The sequence below is a fragment of the Diplotaxodon limnothrissa genome, linkage group LG6, assembly GCF_057381915.1.
Source record: "Diplotaxodon limnothrissa isolate DT_005_m linkage group LG6, D_limnothrissa_male_GT1.1, whole genome shotgun sequence".
Taxonomy (NCBI): domain Eukaryota; kingdom Metazoa; phylum Chordata; class Actinopteri; order Cichliformes; family Cichlidae; genus Diplotaxodon; species Diplotaxodon limnothrissa.
In genome coordinates, this window is record NC_140601.1 from 31669732 (window position 1) to 31691775 (window position 22044).

Genomic DNA, 22044 nt, shown 5'->3' on the forward strand with positions numbered 1-22044 from the left:
ATTATAAACAACAACAAAATAAACTATCACAGCTATGCAGATGACACACAAATATATATCACAATGTCACCAGGAGACCGAGGCCCTGTACAGGCTCTTGGTAAATGCATTGAGGAAATCAATGACTGGTTGTGCCACAATTTTCTCCAGCTAAACAAAAACAAAACTGAGGTAATAGTCTTTGGCGCCAAAGAAAAACGATTACAGGTCACCAGAGAACTTCAATCTATACATCTAAAAACCACAAACCAGGCGAGAAATTTGGGTGTAGTGATGGATGCAGACCTAAACTTAGAAAAACACATTAAGACAATAACAAAGTCAGCTTACTATCACCTCAAGAATATATCAAGGATAAAAGATCTGATGTCTCAACAGGACCTGGAAAAACTAGTCCATGCATTCATCTTTAGTAGGCTTGATTACTGTAACAGCATCTTTACAGGTCTACCTAAAAAATCAGTCAGACAACTACAGCTCATTCAGAACTCTGCTGCTCGAGTCCTCACTAAGACCAAAAAAGTGGACCACATCAGTCCAGCTCTGAGGTCCTTACACTGGCTGCCTGTCCGTCAGAGGATAGACATTAAAGTTCTGATGCTGGCCTACAAAGCTCTGAATGGTTTAGGACCAAAATACATCAATGACCTCCTGACCCAGTATGAACCATCCAGATCCCTCAGGTCATCTGGATCCGGTCTTTTATCAGTTCCCAGAGTCAGAACCAGACACGGAGAAGCTGCATTCAGCTTTTATGCTCCTTATATCTGGAACAAACTCCCAGAAAGCCTCAGATCAGCTGAAACACTCAGTTTATTTAAATCCAGGTTGAAGACTCACCTGTTCTCAGCTGCATTTGAATAAAGCACCAAATCCACACTTTAAGCTTAAATTTCAAAACTTACATTTAACTACTGATTTTATCTACTGTTCTGATTTTATCTGTTTTGATTTTATATACTGTTGTTTGTTGTTTGTTTGTTAATTAGTTAGTTAGTTTATTTGCTTGTTTTAATCAATTTTAAATCATGCTTTTTATTTGTTCTTGTTTCTAATGTCTCTGTAAAGCACTTTGAATCACCTTGTTGTTGAATTGTGCTATACAAATAAACTTGCCTTGCCTTGCCTTGCCTTATTTATTCCTAATGCACCTGGAGGGATGTATTGACCAGTGAAAGCAGATAGTGACAATGGGCCATAACAACTGATAACATGTGTATCTGGGTTTTGTTTGTCTGCTGTTTGTTTTGCTGATCTCGTGTAGGTGTTTGTCTTCAGGAAATCTGACACTCTCTGTTATCTCTCAGAGCCACTGTGATAAGCTTCTTTCTGCACCCCAACTGGGTTAGCCACGAAGAGAAATACAACATAGAGATGCTCAAGCCTGCAATGGCATGGATATAAAAGGAAGAGGTGGTATGATTAAGGAAAAAAGAAATGCTTTGTGGGTATCCTGGAGCACATGCTCACAGCTGGATAAGGAAGGAGGTGTAATGTGTAAATGGGCTCACGGCCCTCATTTCTTTGCTGGTCCTTTGTTACCATAATTTTAAAATCGTTTAAACTCCAACAAATTGTTTGTCAGACCAATTTCACTGTATAAAGATTTTACATTTACAGGTAAAAAGAAAGGTACTGTCTTTGCGAGTTGGTCTGTAGAAATGGTACTATGCCTAGAACTGTAGCTTTAATCATGCCTATGCACAAAAGCACATCCACATGATGCAGTCACAAGTTCCCCACATGACTGTGTCACTCAAGCCTATTTTCCCTCATTCTCTCTCTCCCATCATTTACAGCAGATGTTCGGTGGCTTTTTAAAATCATTGTCAGATATCAAAAGCTGTCATTTGTGCAGGATTAAAATACCCAAATGTACACATTTTCCCAGTGTTCAATTTATTAATCTGGTAAAAACACTGATATAAACTTGTTTAAATGGGTAACATTTTTTCATCAGAGATTAATTTAACATATATCTGTGCAAATTTTATGATTTTAATGAATATAGTTTTTTCTCTTGATACATTTTTCTACATGTTTTCCAAGCTCCTCAGCAACTCTTCAACTGCCAAATGGTACAAGTAAATCTGACACTGAATGCAGTGGACTGCTCTTTTACACAGGCAAGCACTCTCATGCAGCTTCTGTTTTCTGTTTTGGCTCATTTCAGCAGCTGGGAAAACAGGTATTTTTTTTACCCCTCAGCCATAAAAGTCTAATGGGGTATTGTTTTCACCATGCTGGGCGGGTGGATTGGCAGGCAGCGTACACACCAAAGTTTATGAATGTGATAACTTGAGAATGAGGCCTCATAGGAATTTTCAATTCATACTATAGGTGCATCATCTAAAAATCTTGGACAAGTTAGAATCACTGCGATCTTGACTTGGTCAAAGTCAAAGTTTTCATAAAATCATCCAGGATTTTCACATTTATACAACAGGTGCATCTACTAGGAGGCTAAGGGATAGCACTGGTGGCCACCAGTATTTTTTAATATATTAAAAATGATGGCACCATGTCGGTTGTGACAGCACATGGGACAGCTTTTACCCAACCACTATCAGGCTGTTTAATTCAGAATACACATCATAATTGGATATAGTACAAAAGCTGAGCACACCTTAGTCGTCTATAGTTTTTAAGTAATGTTCTCACACAGTGCAATATCATCTTTTATTTTATTGTTCATTATGTAATAGACAGTTGCATTACAGTCCTTGAACCAGGTCGACATAATTTCACACATACACAATACAACACTGCCGGGTGTTTTGTGAAATCTTAAGGCTAATTGGGAGGAGGAAAGAGCAAAGGGGGGAGGGCATGTATGAGTGTATCTCCTAATGCATTTCACACACTCACTCCTTTACTTGCTTCCGTGACTTCACAGGCCAGTTCAGTGCTCAGTCATACACTTTTCATGCTTTTCAAACGTCTTTCCACCCTCTGCTGAGTTTCCTCTAAGGGTCCATCCAAACCACCATGATGCAGTCAGTTCATGCTACTTCAGTCCTGCTTTTCAGGGAATGAACTCTGCAATGCAGCAGTTATAAAATAGCATCAGTCATTGTGGGGGCTGCATCCAAGACGAAAACACTGCTGTGTAAAGGTACTGCTTAGAAAGACATTCATTTATGTGTTTCTCTAGCTGACTAGGTTCATGCCCAAAGAAATAATGTCGTCGCAATGTTTTCCTCAAGGTTAAATCATTGTAACCTGCTAGTGCTACAGTTTCTAGATTCAACATGCGTGTTGCACTATGTACTGTAACATAGTTTTAAATCATTTTTAACAATTCCAAACCATGCGTTCAGTTTTCATTTGCACAATATAACCAGTGTGTACAAATCTTTCCAGAAGAGATGTGCAGCATTCCGATTTCCCCCACCATATTTGACTACGTGTAAAGTCTAACTGCGTTATCCATATGCGTAATTTCGTTTAATTCTACGTTGTTGCCAGGTTTTTTGACGTATCTTAGCATTCCCCTGGAGTAATGATAAAGCTTAGGGGGAAAACTCAACCAATAGCACTTCCGGGTAGGGTTCAATAAAACAAAAGCTTAAAAGCGTGCACAATTGTGTTTTTAGGACAGTAACTTTACAAGGGTAAAATAACACACACACACACACACACACACACACACACACACACACACACACACACACACACACACACACACACGACCGGTATTGTTACAGATTGTGTTGAGTCCCGCCGTGTAAAAGGCGTTGATAGTGAGCGCTCTGGCTTTTATTTTGAAGGTCCAAACTATGTGCATCTGGTGTCGTCGCGATTTGCTTCATGTTTGTGTTAGCTTGAAACCCCCTCGTGTGAGAGCACCAATGTACAGTACTGGGGACGTAATCACAGAAACCCAAAAGCGGAATAGAAAAAAAGTGTGGCCATCGATGGTTTTAGCGTGAGATGAGGACGGCGTTTCTGGAGGTTTCATGGTGAGTTTCTGTAAGTGGATTTCCACAGCAATCTGATTAAAATGATGGCTACACAGATGGAAACTTCACGGAACTTTAGTATAATTTCGCCAGCTAACCATAGCTAGCTTGGAGTGTCAGGCCACTCCGAAACGTTTGTTCACTTTTTGGGGATTGTCCGGATAAAGTGTCACTCACTCAAACTGGGAAACAGCGCCCTGTAAGGGGTGTGCTGGTGTTAGCAGCACTCTTAGCTCATTTACTATATTGATTTCTAACGTGCTAGCTAACCCTAGCATAAGTTTCTGGCTAAACCAGGCGACAGCCGCCCTAATTTAAAACAGTTAAACTTCCTTGAGACAGCTATTCGTTTGAACATAAGGCGAAAATAACAAATTAGTCCGATTGTACCCGCCCGAGCATGTCTTGAATTCTTTAAACATTATTTTACGTTTAGAAAAGTCCGAAGGCAATCATTTTAATCTTTATCTAGTCTAAAAATATTTCTGGTTGCAGAAGGATGACTTTCTGCAACTGAGTTCAGCGATACGTAGTGGTGATTAATTTTTAAATAGAAATCAGGGCAAGCACTTACAAACTGGCATTATGTAAGGGGCTGTTAAGTTAACGGTCAGTCACTGGGTGTCCCTGTACCCTCTGAGCTTTACTGGGCCGTGTATATTTTTACTGACCTCCTGAAAACAACTGAAAAAAATTATAATGGTTAATGTTGGCATTTAGTGTGTTATGTTGCGCCGATCGCGCCGGTGTTCCAGATCTACTGGCGTTTAGATCAACTGGCGTTGGTCGAACAGATGTGTGGCAGACTTGCGTTTCAGGAGCTGCTACCGACAAACCAGCAAAAAAACGCCAAATGTGTCACCTGTGACACTTGTGAGATTGTCTCAAACACACTCCGTCAGTCTTGATGCTGTTGAACAACAAAATGTTTAAAAATGTGGCGAGTTCACCTGGTGATATCCTCATGCGCGACGCGATCGCGAAAACAGCAAACAAGTAACACCACGCCGTTGTTGTTCACAGGACACAAAGAATAAACGATCGGGAGACTCTTGTCGTCGTTATCGTTCCCCTCGCACGGTTTATTCCTCCGAATTCAGCGTTTTTGCTTCACAACTACAGCGTGCTGTTTACTTTGTGCACTAACATGGAGTCGAGTCAACCAGCGCCACCTCTGGCCAAGTGCCACAGCCTACAGCCAGATCAACCTGTGACACACATCTGCACCACGTTTGAATTCGTGTCATGCACATTTGTACCTTTCAATTGTGTCTGTTTGTGCGTCATGCAAACAAACCTTTGAAATGAATGAAATGATATCATATATTTATTATCAGCCTACATTTGTACAAAATGCCAAATGACATACACATAAGAATCACCATCCTGATATCAATACTTTTGCCCATACGAAAAATGTCGTGAACACACTAATATTTCACCAGTGTTGTAACATCACATGTCGTTAGCGTAGTCTGTCTGTGTCTGCCCTCTGCAAACAAACATGTTAGAGTTGGTTGTGATATACAGTCTGCATAAGTGTGGTCAATCTAATAAACATTTGTAAGGAGATGGCAGTTACTGTGAATGTACAGCAGGTGATTAGTAATAAACAGCCAGACAATGACCCTGACAATCTCATTCAATCTTGCAGATTGCACCTTCTGTGGAAAGTGGTACCACACGGTGTGTGTGGACTTCCCTTGTGCAGAAGGCGACTACAAATGTTGTGGGTGCTAAATAAACAGAAAAAATTGATCCCTGTTGTCTTTGCTTACTGATTGTTTTTAGTGTTGACAATCCACATTGCTGGCATTGCATCTTTCAACATGTTTGTGGGCAGATTTGGATGTACCAGGGGTAAGTGCAGCCACTCAGCCTCTACTCACTGTGATCATAGCAGCAGGTGCAGATGTGTCACAAGTTAATCTAGTAGTGGGCTATGGTCATGTGTTAGTGGTGGGAACAGTCATATCCACTCACTCTCACTGGCTGTTTATTACTAATCACTGTGTAACTGCTGTGAATTCACAGTAACTGCCGTCTCCTTACAAATGTTCATTAGATTAACCACACTTATACAGACTGTATATAACTCCAGCCATGTTGATGAATTGCCTATATTGGCTGGAAATATTCATTTTCAGGGAAAAGACACAGACAGACTATGCTAGCGACATGTGATGTTACAACACTAATGAAATATTGATGTGTCATATTTGTCCAAGGCGTATTTCATTGTTATGGAAAAAGAGAATATCAAAATCATGATGACCAATTGGAGTGGTGATTTCTATGACTTTGTGTATATAATTTGGAATTTTGTACAAATGTAGGCTGATAATAAATATATGATATCATTTCATTCTTTTCAAAGGTTTATTTGCATGACGCACAAACAGACACAATTGAAAGGTACAAATGTGCATGACACGAATTCAAACGTGGTGCAGATGTGTGTCACAGGTTGATCTGGCTGTAGGCTGTGGCACTTGGCCAGAGGTGGCGCTGGTTGACTCGAGTCCATGTTAGTGCACAAAGTAAACAGCACGCTGTAGTTGTGAAGCAAAAACGCTGAATTCGGAGAAATAAACCGTGCGAGGGGAACGATGACGACGACAAGAGTCTCCCGATCGTTTACTCTTTGTGTCCTGTGAACAACAACGGCGTGGTGTTACTTGTTTGCTGTTTTCGCGATCGCGTCGCGCATGAGGATATCACCAGGTAAACTCGCCACATTTTTAAGCATTTTGTTGTTCAACAGCATCAAGACTGACGGAGTGTGTTTGAGATAACCTCACAAATGTCACAGATGACACATTTGGCGTTTTTTTGCTGGTTTGTCGGTAGCAGCTCCTGAAACGCAAGACTGACACACATCTGTTCGACCAACGCCAGTTGATCTAAACGCCAGTAGATCTGGAACACCGGCCACCTATAAAACATCCACACAAGAGCATTGATGTAATTTGAGCAGGTGGGTGTGGATGAAAGTTCCAGTTAGTAGTGTAACCACATCTGCAAGACACCAGTGGTAGAACCGCCCTAAAAAAGCTTGCTTTCTTAAAAACGACATTAGATGGCAGTGTGGTATTAATGTAACGTCTCAACTTGTCTGAACTGGATGACTTGAAGATTATGGTTGGTTGGATAGAATACTCTGTCCATTTTTTAGATGTCTGAATGTTGTGTGTAAGCCTTTACAGGACAAGTGAATGAATATCATAATTGTAAAGTAAAGATCCTACAATAATACAAAGAAGACAGCAGAAAACAACCCCAACAGTCATATGACCCTCTATGAGCAAGTGCTTTGGCGATAACCGGTCGGGGTTATGAATGAGTGATGTAAAGGTGAAATAAAAATACCAGAGTGTAATGGATTGAAAATTGTAATACTTTATAAGGTATTCCTGCATATATTCAAACAGGTGTGATTACATAGCAAACCAGTAAAGAAGGATGGAAGCAGGATGTGTGCACATTTCCTGATTTATTGCTTTGTTTGCTCAGAAAAAGTATGGGAATAGTTGCTGCATATTTAAGAGTCATTTATGATTGTGTTTTATGATGTAAGCTCCACCACCACTGTCCCACCCTTGTAGATAATTATAGTCAAGCAGTATTTACTCGGTCTTGTTTGAATGCTTCAATATGTTAAGACAGTGGTTCCCAAAATTTTTTGCTAGGCCTCCCCACACACACACCCTTCTTTAACAACAATTAAGCAGATAATTAAGCAATAAATTACAGGTAGTGCTAAAATAAACTACTAACTCTTTTGCGCTACGTCCACACCTACATGAGTATTTCTGAAAACGCAGCTGTTTCTATGCGTTTGGGTCTTTCGTCCACACGTAAACGGCGTTTCGAATCACTGAAAACTTTGATTTTTAAAAACTCCCTTTTTGTGTTTACGTGACGGACGAGGAATACAGAGTTCGTCACGCAAGGTCAAAGGTATGTGCCTTTTTTTCACGTCACGCTGTGCGCCACGTTATTGTTTACATGAGCTGAATTGCAGAATGGCAGATAGAGACAAAATACTGTTGCTGTTAATCTGACTATCTGCAGGTTTTACACGTTTACATATACACACGCAGTTACTGTCCCTCCATTTAGAAAGGCAGAGGCGTCACGGTGTAATTATTTTACGTGTAGTTGTGTTTTTTTCCTGTGTAATAATATTCAACATTGCTATCAATACATTTTTCAAAAAATGCCTCTCTGTGCAAAATAGGTTCAAAAACATAAACAGCTGTGGGATACTGTTTGTCCGTGATTTGAACCGGGGAAACAAATTGTGGCAGGATCAGCCTGATATTATTTGTATCCCATTGTAACTTTACTGTATAAAGAGCTAACATCTCCAACATGTCAGGAGTAGTTAGTCATTACAAGAAGTTAGAGCTGGGCGATAGAACGATAACGATATGTATCGCGATATAACTTTTACTCGATAGAGAAATTAAGCTATCGCGATAGACCTCGCCGCTCTTGTCCTCAAAAAAAAAAAAAAAGGTCAGCCAATCCAAATTAAGTAGCGCAGAGCCGAACCAATCACAGCCGCAGCGTCACGTCGCGTGACTTGTTAGGTACAGCACAAGTGCCAAGCCGCACGTGTGTTTGTTTGGGAAGCAGCCAGCGGGTAATGGAGCCAGCGCATAATGGAGGACATGAGTGTGCCGACTAGAAAAATCAACCGAGCGTGACCGAAGAGAAAACAGATGATGGTTCCAATGCCGGAGAGATTGTCAAACGGAAGAGCCATAGAAGTTCCGTAGTGGGAAGGTATTTCGGCTATTTCAAGTCTGACAAAAAACAGAGTAGCGTGCACTGTAAATTGTGCCGAAAGCAAGTCTGGAAATACAATAAACTGGTGCATGCGTCACACTGTGCGCCACGTTATTGTTTCGGTGAAATTAACTTCTACAATACTGTTACTGTTAATTCTACTCTCTGCAGTGTTTAAATGCTTACATATACACACAGTTACTGTCCCTCCACACATACGACTCGGTTCTGCTTCTATGCCCCAGCTTTGTTTACTTTTTCCCACCGAGGCTTCTAGACTTCTGATTGGCCAACATTTCTGCACGGTTAGGAATCTAGCGCCACCTGCTGCTTTGGCATGTTCATAGCAGCGTTTTCCTTCATTTCTGCCTTTATGTGTGGACGGGATTATTTTTTAAAACGGAAAATCTCAGTTTTCAAAAATACCCGTGTACGTGTGGACGTAGCCTCAGTCTCTGACTGGAAGCGCTAATTCGTCATTCGGCTTTTGTCAGACTAAAGTAACTGTTAAAACTGTTTGAAAAGCTCAGCTATACAACAAGGAGAGATTGAGAATTTCCTTTTAGTTCTCAGTTTATTTGATATTGACAAAAGTTAGTCAGTTTTGTCTGTTCTTCTGTAAAACAAACTAAGATTTATTTTTAGAATTAATATTTTGTTTCTAAGTGGAATTGACAATTTAGTCTGTTTTGTTTGTTCTATTTTGAAACTTAAACGCTTTAGTGGCTGCCTTTTGTGTAGTTTGCAATATTTGCCTTTATTTATCTGAAAAAGTCTCATGTTCCTTAAGTACATCTACCCTGTTGAACTTATTATGGGAAATAAATATTTAAATAAAAACAAGCTGCTGATTATTTCACATTTTACTTGTGAGCAACGGCACATTTAAATCTTACAAATATAGTTATTTGGCTTATATCGTGATAGATATCGTTATCGCCTGAAATGAAAAAAACATATCGTGATATGAAAAAATCTCATATCGCCCAGCTCTACAAGAAGTGTTTGTGAACTAAAAATCAAGAATGTAGGATACTGTTTGTCCGTGATTTGGAGAGCCCAGCGCGTGCTCCCGACGCAGGGAAAACCAATTCTGCAGGGGAGACCTACCTTGGCACTTGTGCAGGTGAAGCCGAATGGAATATGCTTCACCATTAGGGATGGGTACCGGTGTCCGGTGCCATCATGGCACCGGTTCTGACATAAACGGTAGTAACCAGACCGAAAAGCAGCGCACATTTCGGTGCTTTATTTCGGTGCTTTTTTTTCCTGAGCTGTGATACACTTCTAGCCAATCATTTTACGTTTCCGAAGATAGTAGGCGGGGCCAGGTACGTACGTTCAGTTAGAGCAGAGCGACAGATTAAAAATGTCCAAGGCGAAGCGGTCAAAAGTCTGGCTGTACTTCACAGCAAAATATGCAAACTCAGCAGCAACAAGTGCTTTAAGCTGATACTGTGATACTGTCAAAGGAGGTAACACCAAGAATCCGATGAAACACCTGGCGACGCATAGCGTTTTTTTTAAAAGCCGAGAAATGCGCCGTATTTGATAGCTTGCTGCGAGACCTCACACCGTGCACGTCGGGTGGGTTGCCAGTTATCGGACCCGGAGCAACATCCCCCAAAAACCCGAAGAATAGAGTCCTGGCCCCTAGCCCTGCCAGTGTAGCAGAAATGATGACGGATGATGATGCAGCAGCAGCCGTTCTTCTCTGCGTGAGTAGCTTCATGTTGTTCGTGTGTAATTTACGTTGAGTAGGCTAACCACATTATTACATTAATGCATGTAAGGTGAACTAGCAAACATCATCATAGCTACATGCGGCTGTCTTCTTGTTTGATGGCAGATACTCCCTTCACCCTGGCCAAAAAGGCTAAAATGACCAAAGAAAAAGTGGGAAACAGTTAAACATGAGAGGTTTTTGGACAAAGTTTGTGTTTTTTCCATTGTTTAAGCACTGCTTCCAGCCAAGAGTGATACCATATATGCCCCATAGCTGCAGAAAAGGCTAACATTGTTATCTTTTTACAAAAAAACAGCTGAACATGAGAGGTTTTTGGACAAAGTTTGTGTTCTCCATTCTTTAAGCACCGGTTCGAGCACCGTTTAAGCACCGGCACCGTTTCAAAAGTACCGATTTGGCACCGGTATCGGATAAAACCTAAACGATACCCATCCCTATTCACCATATTTTCTAGTCTTTGGCTTGGAAGGAAGTTGGTTTGGAAACACATTTATCTACTGCATATATTTATATTCATCTCCTGCTTTGCGTTTGTGTGCAAGCCCCGTCAAAAGTCTGTCCATTATGCTAGCAGTGTTCAAGCGCTTTTAACCTCTGTGTTAAGAGGAACTTAAAAAAAAGGTGTTGTGACGGTCTCCGGTATGAGGAAGATTTGGTGTGCGTTCTTTTGTATGTGTTTTTGTTCATGTGTGTAGGTGGGTCTGTGTGTTTTTAAAGAGCATGAAGAAAAGCGAGTAGAACAAGATCATCAGTGCTGACAGTTGGCCTGTGCTTTGATGCCACGTTTACTGCTGTAGAAAACGGATGTACTGATGATTTAGATGTTTAAAAATAATGTTAGTAAAAATTTTGTATCCATCATAACAGCTCTGGGTCTGTGGCTCTGTGCTTTACTGGCCCATGTATATTTTTACTGGCCTGCTGAAAACAGCTGAATAAATTATAACGTTTAAATATTAAAGCAGTTTAATTAATTTATTATTTGATTTTATAAGTGTGCATCTACATTGAAACTAATCTTGAAACAGTGGATGTGGTATAATCTGTCAGCAATTGGAGGATTTCTGGGCTGAAAGCTTCATGGACAGAGAAATAGAGAGCTACTGAGTGGGCTGTGGGCTGGAAATCTCTGTACAACACGTTCAAGTCTTTGCTGCACAGTGTAAAACTATGTCCACACAGGAAGACCCTTACATTCAGTTCTTGGTCAGCTTAATGGGAAAAAAATGCAGATTATCCATGATGCCCTTTTACTCTCCTGGTCTTACCTGGGAGCTGCTTTTGACTCTGTATTGCTATTTTTGTGTTATTTGTCAGTCAGCACACCTGATCTGTATAATTTGTATACCAGGATGTTCCAGCTGTATGCGGATGGTAATGTATTTGCATAGTTCTTAATAGAATTGACAGCTTGTTGAGGCAGTGCAAACCCTGATGTCAAATATTTAACTATCATGTGTCATAACCATTATACAGTACCATAAGTTTGGTAATGGTATTCTCAGTATTTCCTTTACATGGAAGTGTCACTAAGGTTACATCGTAGTTGTCTTTAAGGTCCTCAACTGTCATTTTGTCAGGCTTTATTTGCAGTTTTTATGAGCAGTGTGCAGGAGAGAAGCAATCATGTAACTACGTCTGGGCTTAGTTGTGACTGCTCCCTATTCTTTGGAAGACGGTGTGCTATGCTGGTTGACATTATACCATTGTGTTACATAGACTGGTAATACAAGAAAAGCCTAGACTGCAAATAAGGTGTTGGCATTTTGGCAGCCATATTTAATAAATTTTTGGTGTGGACTTTGGCCTATTTGTGTCTTTGCAAACATTTTAACTGCACAACAGAACTACAGAAACTGGGTACCTTTGAAAAGGAAAGCAGTTAGATCAACTTTTAAATTCAAAGATTACTGTCATGGATGAAGAGTGTTCTTCGTGTGGATTTCTTTGTGTTGCAACATATTTACTTAGGGCAAAGCAGGAAGTACTTCCCTCTGTGCTTTTTAATGAAGACTTTATATATCTGAAAGAACATTTTAGCTGCTGTTGTTCCTATTTTTCAGTGTTCTGTCACTTTTTTCCCTGTAAATAGATAATTTTTCTAAGTTACCTTGAACTCCTATGCAAATTGAGTGAAGCAGGATCCTGCAGGTCCCTGAACTACTTAAATAAACAAAGTCCTACGGAGCCAGTGAGCACTATGACTCTCAATCCGGTATGGCAGAATGGAGTACGGTGCATCATATTTGTCTCCGTTTTAATTTGAACTCCTACAGTAATTCAGTCTTATGGGAGTAGGCGGCCACTTGGGACGGTTTTGACACATGATGTAACAGCTTGCACACACATTCCAAGTTCAACTGCAACTTTCCAAGGGTTTGTCTGTGCCAGTAAGTGGGTGTGTGCACTGGCATGCAACCAGTCTTTATCAGACAATAAAAAAGCTTTAGAAGTCTTAAGAGTTGAAATAACACAAGATAAGAAAACTGAAATATTCTCTTACCTCATGAACACAGACCGTAACTCAGACAAGAGAGGCCTACAGTTCTTTAGTTGTTTGGGATTCTTTTGTGAGCTCTTGGATGAGTTGACAATAGACTCTTATTTTGATTGGCTGGCCACTCCTGGGAATGTTCACCACTGTTCCAGGTTTGCTCCATTTATGGAGAATGGCTCTCACCATGGCTTGTTGCCGTCCCAAAGTGTAAAAATGGCTTTGTAGCCCTTTTTACACTGATAAATGTCACTAACATTGTTCTTGAGTCTCTTTAGATCATAGCAGTAGCAGAATACGTTTTTTGGTATTATTTAGCACAGAAGATTTGACGTGATTTTCATCGGTGCAACACAACTCTGTTACTTAACCAAAAAAATCTATTTTCCTTACAAATGTAAAACATACTGTGAATAGGCATTGTCACCGTAAACAAATAATTGACCAAACACAAATTACTTACTTTTTGTAGTTATATAAGTGATGTCTTGAATCAGTAGGTTAACAGTCAACAGCTCTTGAATGAGTTGACAATAGACTCTTATTTTGGTTGGCTGGCCCCTCCTGGGAATGTTCACCACTGTTTTATTTTTAATTTTATTTCAGAATATGTGCTTTCTTTGGTCAATATAATGGCAGTGAGAGATGTTTCAAAAAAGAAAAACCTGTTTAAGAAAGCAACTGAACAATGTGTTACACTTCCTTTTCTTTTAACGTGTTGTGTGAACTTGGGAAGCTTGTTGTATAGGTGGCATGTATATTAGCTGTTTAGCACTGCCTTTGCATATTATTGATTTTGCATAAAAAGAAAGTCCTGCTTCAATATTTATTGAAAAATACATTACATTCAGAATTATTTGTATTTATTGAATAGCATAAAGACCAATATATTTCAGAAATAAGCGGTTATCTCTTTGTACACCTAACATTTGGAGATGAGTTCACTGTTACATTCAGTGATTGATATGACTGGCTTTTGAACTGTACACAGATTTCAAGCTAGATTCTCCAACTCCTCTTTAGTGTGTTTTTTAAAGATACGTTCAAATTTTTGTATAAGACCACGCAGCTTTCAGCTTCACCTATTGATCTTCAGTCAGCTTGGGCCCAGGCAAAGCTGGATCCTTTACAAGTGGTATAATATTTGCATGTTTGCATGCTAAAGTGTTAGCTGTTGATGCAAGGACGAGCTGTCAATTCAGTTTCATGCTGACAGCAGATCCTGATATTGTGATTTTTCACTACATAAACATATCTGTTTTCATTGCTTCCTTAAAGCCGTTTTAAGAGATGCAATGCATAGTGACGTTTCTGTCAGTTGTGAAATGTCCCTCATTCATGACTTTATTCAGACATCCCCACATAATTAAAAACTATAGTATGGTTGCCTCCTCTTATGATTCTCTCTCAAGTCTCATGCCCTATAGGGAGAATGGTCAAAACCTGTCTGAACATGAGAATTGCCTGAGTTGCACATGTCTGCTTACAAAAGGTTAATAATTAGACCCACCACTGAATGTAACCTTTCCCTACTGGTCAGTTACAAGTCGAGGTTGTATTTGTATCCAGCTATTTGACTTTGATAAATACTTTCAGCTTCATAGGAATAATAGCGTGCTGCTTTAAATGTGAATGTTGCATGTTTTTAGGCACATGGCCCAGCACTGATGACCGTTAATTATTCAGAGAGAGAGAAAAAGGATCGTTAGGGCTTAACGGTAAATTTCAATCTGTTTTTCTTCTTCTACTGACATAGGTAAGCTGTGACACAGACTAAAAGATTAGTTGTCAAATAATTTGTTAAACATAATGTTGTAGTCTTTTTTTTTTTTTTTTTATTCTTTGTATTTTGAAAAAATATAGGTAAAAATATATTTGTAAAGTTAATGTTTATATGTATAAATTCAAAGTCAGTATTTGCAGTAGTGGTTATTGTATCAATATATTGTGCATAAATGTTTTCCTGTAACTATCCCTACTATGACCCCTTTAATCATTCATTTAAATTGACTTAATTAATGTAATTCAATTTAGTTTGTGCAGTTCAATTCAGTTTCATGCTGACAGCAGATTTGGTTTGATAATCACTGAATTAATTGGAGTAAAATTCTTGCACCTTTTAAATGTACAGTGGCAGCTAAACACTATTTAAAGCTGCTTTAATATTTTTTGAAATTATTAGTAAATCATTACTATGCGTTTTCATTTTAGTTTAACATTGCATAGATGTTTTTTTTTTCTTTCTTTTTTTTAAACAGGGTCATGAAAAACAGCACTTAACAATTTCATGTCTATTACTGCAATAGGGAATTACTTTATTTTGTCATAATAACTAGAGGCATATGATATAGAGTATGAAGTGCCAAGCCTTTGTTCTTCATTGTTTGCTGTCACATACTCGGTGAATCATTGGCATTATTTCAATTGAACCCTACCCTCGTCTCCTGCTCCTCCCCCAGCTCTATGTCTGTGTCGCGCTACCTCTCTCACTTCCTTTCTCTCCTGCTGTGTGCTGGGTTGCGCATGCTCTCCCTTCGTTCCTCAATACGTCCATGATAACGGCAAAAACAAATCCTTGGATAATAAGAATATAATAATAACAATCAAAGATAGCTTTTTAGCCAAGAATCTGTAGAGGTGTGGCATGGATATGCATCTGGGTTCTGTGCAGATAAGTCCTCACGTAAGTCAGATGGGCCTTTTTGTCATTTAGCATGATACCATATATTTTTTTTTTGTTCGTTTGTTTTAAATCATCATCTGATTATTGCTGCTCATTTTCTTTTCTCCCTTCTGTACGTTGAGCATCTCTGTCTGCCTCCTATTGCTGTGTCATTCCTGCCTTTGCGTTCTGCATGCATCCCTGCCCCCTCCCATACCTTAATGCTGGCTGCTGATGCTGTCTTGTGATGCTTGAGTGGAACCAACCGCATGCTGAATACAATTTAGGGTAAATTACAGGATTTACCCGTGTATGTAACACCAGAATTAATGTTGCTTTAACTAAATCACAGATATAACACTTGGCATGAATACTTGGTTGAAATTGGGTTGAAGAACATGGTGCACCACACTGCTGTGATAGCTGATTGAATTCTTAATAATTAAAGTGAGGGTGCCTTTTCCTGCAGCAAAGCCCTCATTCTAAACAAAACAAAACCAGCTTTTCTATTACTTAACGGTTAACAACAGACATCATCCACATTTCTTTCAAGGTACTTGATTTTGGAGGCAATGATGGAAAGCTACAAAATGCTACTGAAAACATACTATATTTGAAAGATGTAGTGGTCCAGGCCTGAAAGTGAAGCCAATGTGGATACACCTTATACCTGCTATTTTAGCAGAAGGAAGTGGATTGTGTAGAACGCTATACATGGAAAATAGTGCTACTACCCATTTGATTTGTGACCCCAGTAAACACTTTCAGTGGAGCTCAGTGGCTAGATTCATGGCTCTGTCCTTCAGGGTAGGACCATCTTATGATACTTCAGCTTCTCAGTCTCAAACCTTGATTGTCAGATGTGGTTTCAATAGACTAGCTGCAGTTATTTCTTCAAGGCCATGCTTAGCTTACTAGTTTCTCTTGTGTTATTTCCATTAAACTCAAAAGTTTGCAACAGAGGCAGCATAATGATAACAACACACTGACTATCTGTGAGTTGCTAGCTGTATGTTCTGTGGAAGAAATATTGGCTCAAGTTTTAGGATTTCTGCTTTAAAATGGTGTTAGCACCTGACAAGAGCAAGACTGTTGATTTAGAGCTATATGCTAACAAGTGAAATGTTTACATCTTTACCGTTGTACTCAAATGCCAAGGAAAAGAAAATGTTAAGCATCACTGCTTTAGTTACATTATTGTATAACGATAGACTAACTTGGTTGTAGTTTCATATTCAAATCTTTCTCAATTTCACGATTTATTTGCATTTTTATATGTAAACATAGGTTTAAATAATTTGAATAACATCTATTTATGATTTTATTTAGATTTAACACACTATATTGTATACACGATATAGTGTGTGTATACACTATACATTGCCCTTGGTGCTAAACAAATTTCCCCTTGTGGGACAATAAAGTACTGAATTGAATTCAAACTTGTTTTTTTTCTCTAATCTGTAACCATAACATTATTCTATAAGGCAGAGATCATAGAAATTGATAAAATTAAGAACAAATTTGACAGCTCGGAACTTTTACCCCTTATGTCCTTATGTAAATTGGTCTTATTTATCTTTAGTGACAAAGGAAGATGAATGTCAAGATTTGAACAGGCTCATCTTTTACTATTGTGTTTTTAGGTGTGTCATTTATGTGCCTATTGCATCCCTTAAATGACATCGTTCAGGTTGTTTCCTTAAGACTAGCAGGATCTGGAACTACCTGTTTAAGCAGCAGAAAGACACAGAGGATGTTTCTTAGACAGTACTACAAGGCAAGATCATCACAACCAGGGCATTTTACATTAGCAGTCAGGATAAACAGGCGCACAAAAGTGTTTAACCCAGGGTAACTTAACCCAAGCTAAAAGGAGTATTTCACAGGTCATATGACCTCCTCCACAAAAAACGATCCCTATGAGTGACAGCTGTTCTACAGAAGTTATCAAATGGTGATTGAAAATCTATAAAGAACAAATAAAAACCAGTGGGGCGAACGTGGTTGGGAAGCGTATCTGTAACCGGAAGGTCGCCGGTTCGATCCCCGGGCTCTCTGTCCTGGTCGTTTCATCCTTGGGCAAGACACTTTACCCTACCGCCTACTGGTGTTGGCCAGAGGGGCCGATAGCGCGATATGGCAGCCTCGCCTCTGTCAGTCTACCCCAGGGCAGCTGTAGCTACAACTGTAGCTTGCCTCCACCAGTGTGTGAATGTGAGAGTGAATGAATAGTGGCATTGTAAAGCGCTTTGGGTGCCTTGAAAAGTGCTATATAAATCCAATCATTATTATTATAAAATGCAACACTGGCAGAAGAAATTGCTGCATAAATCTAGTTATTTATCGTGCAGAGCAGTAAGATAAACATTTTAATTCCAGTTAATTAATGTATGGCCTAGCATATTTTCAGTGCTGCTTTTTATTTTTAAGGTGATGGCTACACATCACCTCTGAAATTGCTCTGAAATTTTAAACTGGATCCATTTAAAAACTTGAAGCTTACTGTCCCACAGTTTAATAAATGAGTCGATAAAAGTGATATCAATTTCAGTGATTGAACGGGCATTCTTAGTGTGGATTAGTAACTGTAATTCCTGCAGTTTAAAATAAAGTTGCATTTAAGAATGAATTTGTCAATAGGTGGTGATTTGTTGCTGCTGATCTCTAATCTTATAGCACAAAAAACCCGGGTTAACCATAAGCTTATCTGGATAAGCCAAAATCCTGATTCATAATAATGGCCTCTGGACTACCCCCCTGTTAATACTTATATTGTCTATGGCTGCATTTGTGTTGCAGTTGAACTACCTGGACACATTTTAGGGTTGGTCATTCTGAGTTGCAGAATTATGATTTAGATATGTTTTTACTATGTAGAAACTTGGACTAAATTCTATACGCCATCCAAATTGTTTGTCTTGTAGTTTTGTTAAGCTCTTTCACAGAACATCTCAAGCACATTATGGACAAACAGGGTTTTGAAACCTTCATCCATGCCACGGCTCCTCCTCCACCTTATCCTGGACTTTTTAAAAAAAGTATTTTTTGAGACATTTTTTGAGACTTTGTAATTTGACCAACTAAATGTAATACAAAGTTCTGGCTTATCCAGATAACTTTGTAGTAAAAAAAACAACAACACATTTTTGCACATGTCGAGGAGCGTGTCAGGCTACATTTCACTGTGTGTTATACTTGTATAACTATGCATGTGACAAATAAAGAACCTTGAATATTATATGTTACCAGCATTAGTGATATACCTCATTTGCCTAAATATATAGACAGACTGGTAAAACACAACTGATATGGTTTCTTCCTTGCAGCAAATGGAAGCAATATTGTCTAGTGAATAAACAGAGCTATCATCATGTTGGAGGAGCTATAAATCCTTTAAAATGACATATTGCAGGATCTGGTATTTATTCAGAATAATGGGTGAATGGAAGAGGAGCAATAAATTTTTTCTCACAGAAGACAGTATGACAGTTTACATTTAAAAAGTACTATAAATTATGTCTTTGCCAATCCAAAGTTCTCGCATACGTCTTTCTGTGTTTCTGTTAAGCTGAAAGTGTTATTAGCTGCATAGCTGGTGCTACAGGTTTTCTTACGTCACATTACTAGGTGCGTCACTTTGGCCTTGTAAAGTAAAGCACTGTTGTAGAGCATGTTTTCTGTCGGGTAAATAATGTGTTAGCGTGTGTTCTTCATGTTAAATATGAATCATTTTTAGTGTAGTTTTGTTTATTTTCATGCTTCAGCCTCTGAATATTTGGAAGGCCCAAGTGAGTATGATCTGTGGGTGTTGTGTATAAAGAAAATAATGTATAAGATAATGTTTTACACATTTTTATTTTGATCTTACCTACAGCATTTTTATTTTTCCCCCAGGAGCAGTATTTTCTGAGAATGCAAAGGAACAAAGAGAAGAAATCAATGGAAAAGATGGGAGAGTCAAATCAGGTATGATTTTATGTCTTGGCTCAATTAAAAAAAAAATGTATATAGTTGTTGTGAAGCAGATGCATATGTAGTATATAGTTGAAATTCAAGGATGTGTGGAGATGATAATATTCCTTCAGACCTCAGTGAAATAACTGAGAGACGTATTTCTTTGTTTTGCATACTAAATTAAAATGACAAAAACTGTCTGTGTGTGTCTTTGTGTGCGTGTGGTGGTTACACTGTTTTCTGGTTTAGTGTAAGAGGAAACTGAGGGTGTGTGTGGCAACATGCAACAGAGCAGATTATTCCAAGCTGGCCCCCATCATGTCTGGGATCAAATCCCACCCAGAAGACTTTGAACTGGAAGTTGTGGTGCTTGGTTCACATCTCATTGATGACTACGGGTAAGACGACCCAACCTTTTTCCTTTGCAAATGCCACTTTTTCTTTTCTTTTTCACTTGTGGACCTTCAGAAGATGCTCACAAAATAAATGGTAAATGGTAAATGGCCTGTATTTATATAGCGCTTTACTAGTCCCTAAGGACCCCAAAGCGCTTTACATATCCAGTCATCCACCCATTCACGCATACATTCACACACTGGTGATGGCAAGCTACATTGTAGCCACAGCCACCCTGGGGCGCACTGACAGAGGCGAGGCTGCCGGACACTGGCGCCACCGGGCCCTCTGACCACCACCAGTAGGCAACGGGTGAAGTGTCTTGCCCAAGGACACAACGACCGAGACTGTCCAAGTCGGGGCTCGAACCGGCAACCTTCCGATTACAAGGCGAACTCCCAACTCTTGAGCCACGATCGCCCTCTGAGCCAACAACATTTTGTTTGCTCGGTGACCTGTAAAATAAATGAAGAGTTGAAGGACACCAGTGCATCCAAACCACATAACTGATTTACTAGGAGTAAAATTACATAGCACTCATGGGGTTTGGTTGCTGAGGAAAAGATTACAGTTGTGGAGTGACGGCAAAAAAACATTGATATCAATAGTGAGTTTGAGATTTGAGAGATTTGTGATATTTATCCAGTTTTGGTGTCTAACGGATGGGATTCGAACATTTGTAAAGGAGTCAAACAACTGCACAGACAGTATAACAATGGTCTGCATGTTTTAAGCAAGACCGAGTATATAAGCCTAGAATATTCATAGAGACATGTCATATTTTCCATACTCACTCAATATTTGTGTGCAAAAGATAACTCTGATAACTTGGTCAGCATTTAAAATTTGAATCTCACATTGCCAAGTTCCAAAAATAAGCTTCCAGTCTTTTTTCTTTCTTTCTTGCATCTCAAAAACATTGCAAAAATGAAACCTTTTGTTGCCATCCCATGATTTGGAACTTTCAGTATACATTGTGCTGTTTGCAACTTACCGAAGTGTTTTGTTTTTGCAGGAACACTTTTCGGATGATTGAGCAGGACGACTTTGACATTGGCTCGAAGCTCCACACTATTGTGAGAGGAGAGGACGAGGCTGCCATGGTGGAAAGCGTTGGGCTGGCACTTGTAAAACTCCCTGATGTTATACAGAGACTGAAACCTGACATCCTGGTCGTACACGGTGATCGTTTCGATGCTCTCGCTTTGGCTACTGCTGCAGCATTAATGAATATTAGAATACTTCACCTGGAGGGAGGAGAGGTGAGGAAACCCAGTTGAACAGTTTCTCCTTCATTAGAGGCAATTACATTTCTTGAAAGCAGCACACAATGAAAAGAAAATTAAAATATGGGGGCAATATTGCATCATAAGTACTTAGATTTTTTTTTATGCATTCTGCCAGTGCAGAATCTTTTCTTCTTTTTGTTTTACCCCTCAGCTGTAAAAGGCTGATGGGCTGGGCAGGTGGACAGCTTGGACACCCAACTATGTCATAACAGTATCTCAAAAGTTGTCACCTAGAGTTTTCTAATTCATACAATAGGTGCATCTTCAAAAACATGCCAGAGGAGTTTGAATTTTGGTGACCTTGACCTTGAGATCAAGTTCAGCGGTCAGGTTTTCTGAAAATCTTGTGATAACAAAAGAAGGGAGTCACCTAGAATTTAAAACATAGGGGACACTAGCTACTGGAGGATGGGGGTGGTTACATCAGTATTATTATTATTTTTTAACTCTATCCTGTGCTGCTTGTTCCAGGTTAGTGGTACAATTGATGACTCAATCCGCCATGCTATCAGTAAACTGGCCCATTACCACGCCTGCTGCACACGGATGGCAGAGCAGCACCTCATAGCTATGTGTGAGGACCACTCTCGTATCCTCCTTGCTGGCTGCCCTTCATATGACAAGCTGCTATTGTCTCATCACAGAGAGGACTACATGGATATCATCAAAAGCTGGTTGGGTATGCAGAAATATATTCACAGGACAAAATTATTTAATGAGAAATAAGTCTACGTTTGTATTTT

At 39.3% G+C, this 22044-nt stretch overlaps 1 protein-coding gene across 11 annotated transcripts in view; it reads left to right on the forward strand.

Annotated features, from left to right (window-relative positions):
* The first annotated feature begins 3838 nt into the window (after positions 1-3838).
* gne (glucosamine (UDP-N-acetyl)-2-epimerase/N-acetylmannosamine kinase) overlaps positions 3839-22044 on the forward strand; it is a 29390-nt gene continuing 11184 nt past the window's right edge. The window contains exons 1-7 of one of the 11 annotated variants that reach the window (XM_085355011.1): positions 6491-6686; positions 6813-6939; positions 19427-19450; positions 19557-19628; positions 19866-20014; positions 21028-21274; positions 21773-21980. In XM_085355011.1, coding sequence (XP_085211137.1) covers positions 19575-19628; positions 19866-20014; positions 21028-21274; positions 21773-21980 — 658 coding nt within the window. In that variant the 5' untranslated portion in view covers positions 6491-6686; positions 6813-6939; positions 19427-19450; positions 19557-19574. Of the gene's footprint in view, positions 3963-6490; positions 6687-6728; positions 6940-14255; positions 14754-15209; positions 15681-19426; positions 19451-19556; positions 19629-19865; positions 20015-21027; positions 21275-21772; positions 21981-22044 lie in introns of those variants that run through there. The other 10 variants (XM_085355012.1, XM_085355007.1, XM_085355010.1 and 7 more) reach the window with 10 other exon arrangements.